The sequence below is a fragment of the Hippocampus guttulatus genome, chromosome 2 (assembly GCF_054856545.1).
Source record: "Hippocampus guttulatus isolate MCC_2025c chromosome 2, RoL_Hgut_1.0, whole genome shotgun sequence".
NCBI lineage: Eukaryota > Metazoa > Chordata > Actinopteri > Syngnathiformes > Syngnathidae > Hippocampus > Hippocampus guttulatus.
The window spans coordinates 27,139,714-27,152,090 of NC_141262.1; the positions used below are offsets into that span (position 1 = coordinate 27,139,714).

The window sequence follows — 12,377 nt, forward strand, 5'->3', positions numbered from 1 at the left end:
GAGAATGCTCACAAGGAGCAGCTACAGGCCACAACTTGCCCAACTCCTGATGTCGCTCACTTAGAAGACTCTTATCAAATTTGGAAAGACTGCTGGCGTAACTACCAGCTCACAGTAAAAGAGGCCAAAAGATAATATCTGTCGCACCTTATTCAACCTAACCGTCACAACCCACGCGCACTATTTAAAACGATAGATTCTGTACTCAAACCCCCTCTGCCTACTTGCTCGGATCCTTACCCGAGAAGTGCAACAGATTCCTTCAGTTTTTCATTGATAAGGTCTCTACAGCTAGGACTCCGGTCTCAAATACCGTATCTGACCCCTCTGTCCATGTTCCATGTTCAGCTGTGCTAAATTCTTTTGAAACGGTGTCCTTGGCGCTTTTGGAGGATGTAGTTCGCCAGACGAAGCCATCTGGCTCCCCTTGCGACTCTCTTCCCCCGCACTTCTTTCTGGAGGTTCTCCCGAGTGTTGGCGCATCAGTCTTGGATATCATCAACAGCAGCCTCTCTTCTGGTGTAGTTCCCCAACAGTTTAAACATGCTGTGGTCCAACCCTTGATCAAGAAACCTGGTCTTGATCCAGATGTGCTGTCAAGTTTCAGGCCCATTTCCAAACTGCCTTTCATTTCCAAAATTCTGGAAAAAGTGGTGCGCATGCAGTTGAAATTTTTCTTGGATGAACATAACATCTTGGAGGTCTTCCAGTCAGGTTTCAAGACGATGCATAGCACGGAGTCAGCCCTGTTACGCGTTTCTAATGACATCCTCCTGGCAAATGACTCTGGAGACCACGTGTGTCTAGTTTTATTGGACTTAACTGCAGCATTTGACACAGTGGATCACAGTATTCTGCTGACTCGTTTGCAGCACTTGGTGGGCATTGGCGGCAGTGCTCTTGAGTGGTTTAGGTCCTATTTAGCTGACAGAACCTTCTGTGTCAGCCTTGGCTGCTCTGAGTCACGCACTGCTCCCCTGTCATGTGGTGTTCCACAGGGCTCAATTCTGGGGCCTCTGCTGTTCTCGCTGTATCTGCTCCCATTGGGTTCCATCTTAAGGAAACATGGTATTCCCTTCCACTGCTATGCAGATGACTGCCAGATCTATGTCCCACTGAGCAAGAAAGACGTCTTCTCATTAAGGCCACTCCTATCCTGTCTGGAAGAAATCAAAACCTGGATGGCACAAAATTTCTTGAGATTCAATGAAAAGAAGACAGAGGTGATATTGTTTGGTCCCAGTGGCCCTTGTACATTCCATCCTGTAGACTTGGGCCCCCTGTCTCCTTATCTTAAGTCAACAGTCTCAAACTTGGGCCTTAAACTGGACAGTGATTTCAAACTCGATCGGCAAATTGGTGCCGTTGTTAAATCCAGCTTCTTTCACCTTAGACAGCTGGCCAAAATAAAACCTCTCCTCTCACATGAACACTTTGAGACAGTAATTCATGCCTTTGTCACATCCCGGCTCGATTACTGCAATGCCCTTTACTTTGGAGTCAGCCAGTCCTCCATTAAGCGCCTTCAGCTGGTCCAGAATGCCACTGCTCGCCTCTTGACTGGTACTCGTAAGAGGGAGCACATAACTCCTACTCTGGCATCCCTTCACTGGCTCCCCATTCATTTTAGAGTTATTTTCAAGATCCTCTTATTTGTTTTCAAATCTCTGAATAATCTCGCGCCACCTTACCTCTCTGAGCTCATCCGCCCCTACACACCTGCCCGGCGCCTCAGGTCTGTGGACCAGACTTTATTAGAAGTACCAAGAACTAAACAGAGGCTCAGAGGGGATCGAGCCTTTTCTGTTGCTGGTCCCTCTCTCTGGAATGACCTCCCACTGAACATTTGGCAAGCCTCCTCGCTGCCCATCTTCAAAACCCTCCTCAAAACGCACTTGTATTCTTTGGCATTCGACTCAGCATGACTTAGATTTGTTCTTGGTTTTACTGTTTGGTGCTTTCTACCGCCTTAATTACCGATTTGTCTTACTGTTTATTGTGCATGTTAAATTGCTCATTGTACAGCACTTTGTATGCAGCGATGGCTGTTTGAAAGTGCTCTATAAATACTGTTGACTTGACTTGACTAGAAGGGCCATGTCATGCGAAATCCACTATTTTGAGCTACCAATTCCTGCCCTTCCCAACCCCAAAAAAACGACTGTGCGAGGACCCTTACTTTCGTACATCACAAAATGAGGAGCCACCTCCGGCCTGCCCCCGCACACGCCCACTTTGTCAGAGCAGCCACCGGTGAAACACGTTGATTTCTGCACCGCAGTCGGGGAGCAGTGGCTCATTCGACACACCGGGTGCCATTCACTTGAACGGGCACAGCGTCGTCGTTTTCCCGGCCCGACGTTTGTGGCTCCCGCATCAGGGACGGCATGCTCTGGGTAATTGGCGATAGTGAAGTGTGGGAAGCTTCAACTAGCATGATATGGCCCCTTTAAAAGCACACAGCTAACAGATGAATACACTTGTTGAAATACGTCCAGTTGGTTTCACACCTCCACCTTTCGCTTTTGTTCTTGATATGTTGCGATTCACTCTTAAAGGTACAGGAACACACTGCCCTAAATTGTGCTCTAAAATTTTCCAGCAAGTGCCTGCGCATCTCGTATCTGCTGAGCTCATCACTTGGCACTTGCCGAGTGCGACGGTGAGACACAATCCATTTCACTTACGCTCGCCGTGCTTACTAGGTCACATTTTGGAGGCTAATTGTAATTGGAACGAATGGCATGTCAGAGCTAATAATGGCCGGCGCGGGCAACTCTGAATGCCCAAACAGGTTGACGAGCATTAAAACCAAACAGGGTTCCCCAAGAGTGAAGTTGTGGCCAACTTGATGAAGCCTCAACCCCATCTCTAAGTGACAAGCCACGTAGGTTTCCGCGCCGCACTCGAGACATCTCGTGGATTGCGGGTGGAAGGTGTGGCGGCGCTGTCGGATCAGCGGAGCGACACGAGCCTAATGACTTTCAAAAGCCGACACGAGTTGGAAAGATTTGCGGCGTGACGTGAGCCACCTACCCACCGAGTGCATCATAATAAGCAACGCACGCATTGTCTGTCTCCATTGCTTTCAGTTCAAAGGAACGTAGGCCATCGCACTTAAAGAAATGGTGTTTATTCGTCTGTTAACCCGACGGGGATCTGCTCAAAATGGAGCATTGTCTCAGATTGGATGAGTCCACGTTTTCTTTCTGACGAAGATTTCATATAAATAAGGGGTGGGCAAACTTTGGTGGACAAGGCCAACAATTGAAGTTAAATGGACCAATAATGGAGTTGATGTGGTAAATAGTTCAATTATTGATCATGAACTAGTCTTTTTTAAATTCTAAAAAAAATTTTTTTTTAATTCAACAAAAAATGTTTTCTTCAGGCAATAGATTTTAACGAATTAAGCTTTTTCTTTAAACATTTTTTAAAAACTCTATTTTCTCTAAATGTAAATTTGAAAGAAGACTGAACACAGAAAGTATATCAGTTCATTTTTTTTGCTTAAAATGATGAAACCCGCGACCCGAGTGAGGATTAAGCGGTTCGGTAAATGGATGGATGGATGGATAAAATGATGAAACATTAAATCCTCTTCAATCCTGCTTTTTACGCCCGCAGAAAGTGACAGTTCTGGGTTGATTTTATCATGTGCGTCTGTTCACTGATATGTATTGTGAGATGATGAGTGAGGTTTGGTTGAAATAAACAATTTGTTTACTGTAACCACATCGAGGGATCAATAGCCTGTTACACTGGTTGTGCAATAATTTTGTTATCATTTGCATTATTTTACAAATGAGTCAATGTGCCGTAACTGCTTGAGAAAAAGCATGCTTAGGGAGTACAGTATTTAAAAAGGGTCTTTCGATGGCGCGGATTTCACTTCAAGCAGGGCAGTCTGGAACGTAATCCTCGCGATGGGGTGGGGGATTTGTGTAAATATGTTTGGAGCCAGAACTAACAAACCATATCAGCCAATCTGTGCAAATAACAGTGTGAGTCTCTCATGGTGCTTTCCAGCAGATGGGCCAAGTGCCCTTTGACCCTAACCCGACTCCCCATACGCGCTTTAATCTGCTTTACATTTCTGTATAATGAAGAAATGTCTCCACGTAGCCCTTAATTCATGTCCAAAAGAAGAAAACTTGTCATCAGTCCCCCCCCCCCCCTTTTTTTGCCCGTTTCTGTAATCATTGTTTTGCATAAGCATAATGTAGCTGTCAGCAAAGTGCACAATTAGGTGACTCTCAGAGGCTGGGAGGGGCTTGGGGGAAATAAATGAAAATCTGCCAGATGACCATGGGCTTGCAGTGCCGCCTGGTGGTGAGCAAGGTGCACTGCAAGCCAAGTGATGGTGATGTGGTGGCGTTCTTCCACAACAAATTCCCCAAACGGGAAAGTTGGAAAATTTACTTTTCCGGTGACGCTTGTCTGCTTGAGGACACGTGGTTTGTCTTTCCAGCGGGAAGTCGAGACAACAAGATAAGAGAAGATTTGAACGCCGCAATGTGAGACCCAAAGCAAAAAGGAGGGAAACGAGAGAGCAGTTTGTTACTCATCGAAGCGAAACACAACAGAGGCGACTTGTAATCCCCGATGTGACTTTACAAGGCGGAGATTCAACACGCAAGTGACAGAAATGGGCCAGTCCGCTTTTTAGCCGGCGTCTGAACAGACAGGCGGCGGAACTGACTGCCTGGCTCGTATTTCGCGCCTTTTTAACATGGACGCAAGGCTCATTTGCGCGACATTTCCACTCGCGTTTTGCACACCTAAAATCGGGTAACGTGCCGTTCGCGGCGTACAATCAGACTGCGTCGGGGGCGAAGGAAAACGCGACTAGACGAGCCACTCCGAGAATCTGACTCAGTTAAGACGAGCCGTCAGAATTATAACATGAGAAATGCCATTTGTCGCGTCACCACGGATCGAAAAAGTCGACCCGCCCCGTTTCAAAAGTTTTTCTTGGATGGGGAAAAAAAGAAACCGGGATAAAATGTTTCAAAACTTTTTTTCCGCCATTAATGTTCCCTATTACCTGTCCAACTAAAAAAAAAAAAACACACACACAGCTTCAATAATACGGTTGCATAATTGTGCACACCCTCGTCACTGTGGCCGATCAGAAATAATGTTAAATGGGAGTCAACACACACCTGCCACCCTTTCAAGTGCATCTGAATAACCCAAAAGAATGCTCAGCTGTTCTAGTAGACCTGTACTGACTCATAACAATCGTCTTATTTTCATGTTTTTTGATTGTTTTCCCCCATAGGGTTCCTGGCAATGCTGTCAAGAATGGAATTGTACTAACTCTGCAACAGTCTTTTTTTTTTTTTCCTTTTTCTTTCTTTTTTTTTTAGGGTGCCGGAACACACAAACGACATAAGCTTTTCGTTTTATTATGAATCTCCATCTGACTGATTTGATTGATTACCTTTCACTCTGAACTTGGGCTGATTTGTGTCCATTTGCGGAAATTTCAAATGAATGTCGCCAAAAAAAAAAAAAGAAAAAAAGTCAACATATAGTGGTGCATTGTCCCAGTCGTGAACACACACACACACACACACACACACACACACACACACACACACACACACACACACACACACACACACGTAGTAAGCACCGCACAAATCCCTGTGTCCTAATTTTTGCTAACTGTTGTCTCTTTTACTAACAACAAAGTCTAACTTTGTTCCACTTTGATTCTGTTCATTGGTGCTTTGGTTTGGCCTCTCCAGTTGCGCTTTTCCCTCCCACTAACTAACACTGTGTCATCCACGGAATGTCAACCATTCGACTTAACCTGCAACGTTAACATACTAACAAATGTGCTATCCTTTCTCCCCTTTTTTTTCTTTTGTTTTCTAGATCTGCGCAAAACCGTAGTTAGTGTAGCTGTTGAGCTTCTTTTCTTTATTTCTTGATTTGGATCTTAATTATGACGTTAGGGAACCCGCTGCATTCTTTTCCGTGCATTTTGACAGTATTGTCTCTTACTTTTTGAGAGAAGAGGGCTTTTCTTTCACTTTTTGGGGAGGGAGGGGGGGGCGGGGCATCAAGTGTGTTCTCCTGAGTTTAAGGTTGGTCATTATTATTATTTTTTTTTATTCCTTTCCCTCCCCCTCCCTGTTTTCTCCCGTAGCACGCAGGCATCGGACACGCTATGGTAAACAAACTGCATTATATGGTAGTTATCATTCTAACTGTCCTTTAGTTTGGTTTGACCTTCTGTTTTTTGTTTTTTTTTTTGGTATGTTTCCTCCCTGTTTCTCTTCTGTTTGCTTTTCAATGTTCAATCCGCCATCAGGTAGCTGCCAAATTCTGCCTGTTTTTTTTTTTTTTTTTTTTTGGTAATTGCCATCCAGTTCTTCCTTACCTTTTGAAACACATCCAAAGAGGTCTCCAAAAATTCCAATGTCTTTTAGACTTTTTTGCTTTTTTTTTTTTTGCTCTTTTATCTCCCCTTCACCCCCTCCGCTTTGGTTCTTTTTTTTCTTGACTTTCCGCATTAGCCCTATGAAGAAATAAAGAATTATAGTCTAAATTGAGCTTTAGAAAAGTGTTTCGTTTTGGGTTCTTTTTTCCTTTGGCTCCCTCCCCCCCACATTCCCTTCTGATTTGTTTTTCCAAGAGCAACCCCCGAGACGTGAGCGCACGCAGCAGACTTGTAAAGCGGGTGAACAAACATCCTCTGATGGTGCCTCCAGTGAATGTCAGCGTAGCACAAACATTCGCTCACGTTGATCTATCCATTTGAAAAATTGCTTTCGACTGGAGCTGTGATTCCCAACCGCTCTTCCACGCCGAGCATATCCATCCGGGTGCCGCCAGAAATTAGAGGATTTTACACCATGGTTCTGGAAGTGATTTACTCCAACTAATGGATGTATGACAGCGACATTTCGTAATGGGCGCGGCAATTTGATGCTCTTTCACTCGACGACACTTACCCTGTGTGTCCGTCTGTTGCCGTTCATACAACAAAATAGCTTTGACTTAAGTGAAATAAAATAAAATGTGTCACACCCCACAGAGAGGTGTTGTTGACACCATCACATGTTTGAGCTCCACTTGAAGCCTAGCTGGAATATATTCCACTGGGTCATAGTGGGGTTTTTCCATGTAGACAATGAGGCGCTCTAAAAGCTACCATATCGGACTTATACATATGCATACATACTGCATATTTTAACCCGCTTTTTCACCTTTCTATCTGTGATATGCGTGCACTCACAGCTGACAACGAGGCACTCTAAATTGCATCGATTGCCAAGTCAGATAGAACAGGGGTGTCATACTCATTTTTGTCGTGGGCCACATTGTAGTTACGGTTTCCCTTGGAGGGCCGTTGTGAATTTTGGGAAACCTAGAAATTTTGAATCCCCTCCACACATTACATACACAGCGCACAACAAATGATAACTAGTTTTAAAATCAGAAGTCAAAAATAATAACTGTTATTGTGGATTACATATGAAAATATAAAATTTTGGTTCAGACTTTAGCAAGCATCATGGAACTTGATATGCTTGATATACTTTCGCGGGCCACATAAAATGATGTGGCGGGCCAGATCTGGCCCCCGGGCCTTGACTTTGACACCTGAGAGATAGAAGGATGGACAGATTCCACTGGAGCTGCCTTCAGTGCATTTTTAATGTTCTCCACTGCAAGAGCTGGACTGTGTGCGCGCGAGCCATCATAAATACTAACACTAACGTGCACTTCTGCATGACACCCCTCCCCCACCCCACCGTGATCCACTTTTCTCAAATGATTACATTGAGCATATATGTCTATGTATATATCACGGCTAACATATATACATGCATATATCAATTCTTCTAATATAATCAATACGGCCACTCGACACGTTAGCCGCCACCCTTCCCCCTCTGTGCTGTTTTTTTTTTCTTCTTGTTTAGTTCCGTTTGAAATTAACCAACTAAAACCAATAACGACCTCACACATGGAAACAAAAGGAGCGGGGTGGCTAGGAGCTGGGAGAGAGAGGACACACACACACACGCATTTTGCTCCGTGCTGCATCGAGAGTAACAAGTGCATTTGCAATGTTCTGTCTTTAGTTAAAGGTAATTTGGTGTGATGATATAATACACGCTAATGTCCTTCCTCTCCTCGTGCTCTTGTTACCCCTTTAAATAATTTTTTTTTTTTTAATCTGCTGAGCTAATCCATGACCACTGTGTGCTCTCTTTGCATGTGTCTCCTGCGGTGTGTTTTTTAATACCACCCTGATTGATTCTCCCCATCCACGTGCTCTCGTGTTCGCCTCCAGTAACACGTTTCTGCATCTTTCCACGTGAAGTGCATGGCTTGTGTGCATCGCCTTTTCGTAAACTTGGTTGGATTCTTTTGTATATCTGTTCGGATCAAAATCACACATCTGCAGTCCAAACATGGCTTTGGTTTGAGCGAAGAATCTGTCACCCATTCTCTCGACTAATTCAATTAGACTAATAAACTGACCACCCTTTCCCCCCCCCCCAAAAAAACACGCAAATGTGCTACTAATGTAACGTTGCAAGTTTACTAACAACCTTCCCCTTACTGACCACAGTACTAACCGAGTGTGTTCACCGCCCGACAAACCCAAACCCGCCCCTTTACTAACCCACATGTGGAGCTGACGCACACCGACACACCACTAAATTATAATCTGCCAGACATCTTTTGAATCTCCACTCTCATCCTCTCTTTGACTCTGACCTTGTGTCTTCAAAATACCGACGTGACTCCCGTGATGTTTATTCGACGCTGGGTTTCTCTACAGTTGTGCTGCCAGCAAGTTCATCTTTTTACATGGTCCACTCTCAAAGCGGTTGGGTCAAAATGAGCCCAGTTGCTGGTTCAAAGGGGACCACCCAACACGTGGGTCAGTTTCATTCAACTTCTTGGGTGAAATGAATACCGCCCCCCTCCTCAAAGAAAAAAAAACGGAAAAGAAAAGAAAGAAATAATGAAATACATTTGGTTTGGTTTGTGGATTATTTGTTTCAACCAACTTTTTGGGTCAAATCAATGAAAAAAATGGGGACAAAAATGGTGGGTCAAAGTTGATCGAAATCAATCTGGTCAATTTGAAAAATCTTTTTGGGATACTCATTTGATCTAAAAAGTTGGGTCAAATGAATAACCCCAAAATATTGGTTGTGTTTTGGGTTTATTCTTTTGATCCAACTTTGAGGTCAAATGAATAACCCCCGTAAAAAGTGAGTTGTTTTGTACCAAACAAACGATTTTTGTTGTCGTTGTTATTTTGTGGACAACGACCCATTTCTTTAAGTTCATTTGTGGATTATTCATTTGACCCAACTTTTGGGTGAAACGAATAACTCCAAAAGTTTGGTGAAAATGACGCCAATGACCCCGCTTAGGTCAGTTTCATCCAACCTTTTGGGCTCAAATGATTAACCCACAAAACAATGCCACCTAACTAAATACATAATCTGACAGTTTTTGGGCTCAAATGAATCACCCACAAAACCACAATTTCTTTCAGGTGGTTTTTATACTTGTTAAACCATTTAAAAACTGTTTTGTATCAAACAATCCAATTTGCGAGAGTTGTTTTTTGTGGTTGATCCATTTGATCCAATTATATGGGGGTGAAATTAATAACCCAAAAAGGTGTGCTAAAATTATCCAAGTGGGGTCGGTCCCATTAAGACACATCACGGGGTTATTTGTGACCCAACCGTTTTTTTTTTTTTGTTTTGTTTTTTCCAAGTCTAAGTGTTCATTCTTGCATTGATTTCAAATGTAGTTTGCCACCTGGCTCCCCCTGCAGGTGTAGAGTTTCATTGAATAACATATTTAGGAGACTTGATTTGAAAATGCCTTTTACTAATTGCTTTGGAAAAACAACAGGCCCTAACTCCTGTTGTGGAAATAATGACACAGTGCGGCATTTTTTCGCACATGCCATTATGAAGCCTTTCCACTGACTGTTGATGACTTATTTTTCTGTATTTGAGACCTTGCGAGGTGTCTGGCAGTTTATCAATCAGCAACACGACCACAAACAAAACAGCACAATGCCCACCCAACGTGTTAAGCTCCAATTTTCACTGCAGGCTTTAAAAAGTCATGTAGGAGGTAGGGAAAAAAGAAAAAAGAAAAGATAGAACGCCCCCCTGGCCCCCGCCCGCACGTTCCCAATACACAAGTCGCCGGGGGGAGCGACAGCAGACATAAAAATGAGCTGCTCTGTTTGGTAGGAAAGTACTACAACAACAACAACAGAGAAACGTGACCTTCAGCTGAGAAGGACCTGTAGAGTCCAGTAGCAAATAAATAAATGAATAAATCTAAAGAAATACCATACAGGAAGAGAAGAAATAAGAACACAACAGTAATTGAGCATTACAAACTGACTCAATGGTTAAAGCCTGAGCCGTCTTGTTCAGACATGTTAGGGGCACTCATCGATGCGTTTTGCTTTGTCGGCATAGAGTGTACAACTGCACTCTAAAAAGAAGCGGCCATTTTTTTTCTCAAAAAAACAAAAACAAGCATGGACCAGCACTTCGGGCACAAACCAGCCACTCAACCATCTCTGTCTCTTGTTTTTTTTTTTTTTTATGTCTTCATCGCTCTAATTCCTCTCCCGTCGATTCCGTATCCCCCTTCTCCCCACCACCTCTTTATCTGTTCTGCTGCCATGCCTGTTGCCAGGTAACCATCTCGGTGGACGGCATCCTGACCACCACCGGCTACACACAGGAGGACTACACCATGCTCGGCTCCGACGACTTCTTCTACATCGGCGGGAGCCCCAACACCGCGGACCTGCCGGGATCGCCCGTCAGCAACAACTTCATGGGCTGCCTCAAAGACGTGAGTCTCGGCCGCAGGTGGCAAAATAATTTGGCACTTCAACGGATTATTATGCTACACAAAAAAAAAAACAAAAAAAAAATCGAGTAAAAGTAAAAGTTCTGATTAATCCCTTAACATGAACAAATCCACTCTAGCTACCTCTGCCAATAACCACCAAAATGCATCTTCCTTTCAGATAATTCACTGCCGTCGCCAATTTAGAGTGCCTCGTTGTTGGCTGTGAGTGCGCACACGACACACAAATCAACTGTAGCTTCCTATGCCAACCCCCCAAAATGTATCTTCCCTTCAGATAACCCACTGCCGTCGCCGCTTTAGAGTGCCTCGTTGTTGGCTGTGAGTGCACACACGCCACACAAATCAACTCTAGCTTCCTATGCCCACCCACCCAAAATGTATCTTGATAATCCACTGCCGTAGCCGCTTTACAGTGCCTCGCTGTTGGGTTTGAGTGCGCGCACGTCACATAGAGAAAAGCAGAAGAGCAAGAATAGCTTTAAAAGAAAAAAAAAGGAGGAAAAGTCAGACTCAACAGCCAGCAAGTGGACCAGATGCCCTGGTCCACTTGCTGGCTGTTGATGGTCCACTTGCAACAAGCCACTCTAAAACACCAAGGCCTGGCCTTGGTGTTTTAGAGTGCCTTGTTGTCCCCCTGCGGGTGACATTTCTGTGCCATCCACATTTGCGTTCCGAATTTTGTATTTATTCAGATTTTTATTTATTTATTTTTTAAACAACACAATGTGGATGTGGATTCTCACTCAATTCCCGAAGAAGCGCCACAGAAAAGTGCACAACCAACAAGCCCACGCAGAAGAAATATATTTCTGTTCCCTTCCTGGCTTTTACATCAATGTTTAACAAGCTATCAAGAGGCACAATCACAGTTGAAAGTATTATGCCCTTGTAAAGGTAATGACTTGTGTAGAGGCGCGGCAACATGGTGCCGTCGCATTTTCTCATAAAGCCGCACTGATTGAATAAGTAATTACTTTTGCCATCGCTTTTAATGGATCTCGCCGTAATCGCCCTCTCCAACTTAATTATGCTTGTAGAATAGACCGTTTTTTCGCATTTGGCTTCCTTATCGGAGGGATCCCCCCCCAGAAGGGTGCGCTGAGGAATTGAGCCAACCCCTCAAAGCAGTGTTTGGCAGTATGGATGGTGGGGGGGGGGGGGGGGGGGGTGTCAAAGGAAAGAAAATTTCCTTGTCGTGTGTCAAAGGGAAACATATTGTTAGTGGAAACACATTTATCTGCTGTTTAGTTTTTAAATGAGCAAAATTTGCGAAGTAAATACGAATATTCAAGTTGCATTTTGGTCTGAAATGTTTAAAATTAGGAATATGAAATCTTTGAAGCTGTCGGGTACTTATGAAGGCTGCCGATACCAGCCACTGATACTCATTGTCATGTGTGAGAAAGGAAGAAAGAAATGTCTCGGGTAGGGTCTGTAGTGGTCCACCATTTTTTATTTCCGAAAGATGCAAGTAAACG

The 12,377-nt window shown here is 43.9% G+C and overlaps 1 protein-coding gene across 7 annotated transcripts in view; it reads left to right on the top strand.

Annotated features, from left to right (window-relative positions):
• Positions 1-12,377, top strand: part of nrxn2b (neurexin 2b) — a 282,388-nt gene that overhangs the window by 119,260 nt on the left and 150,751 nt on the right. For 6 of the 7 annotated variants that reach the window (XM_086105123.1, XM_086105122.1, XM_086105124.1 and 3 more), the window contains 2 exons: positions 6,161-6,184; positions 10,717-10,878. In XM_086105123.1, the coding sequence (XP_085961249.1) occupies positions 6,161-6,184; positions 10,717-10,878 (186 nt within the window). The remainder of the gene's footprint in view (positions 1-6,160; positions 6,185-10,716; positions 10,879-12,377) is intronic. The other variant, XM_086105120.1, reaches the window with a different exon arrangement.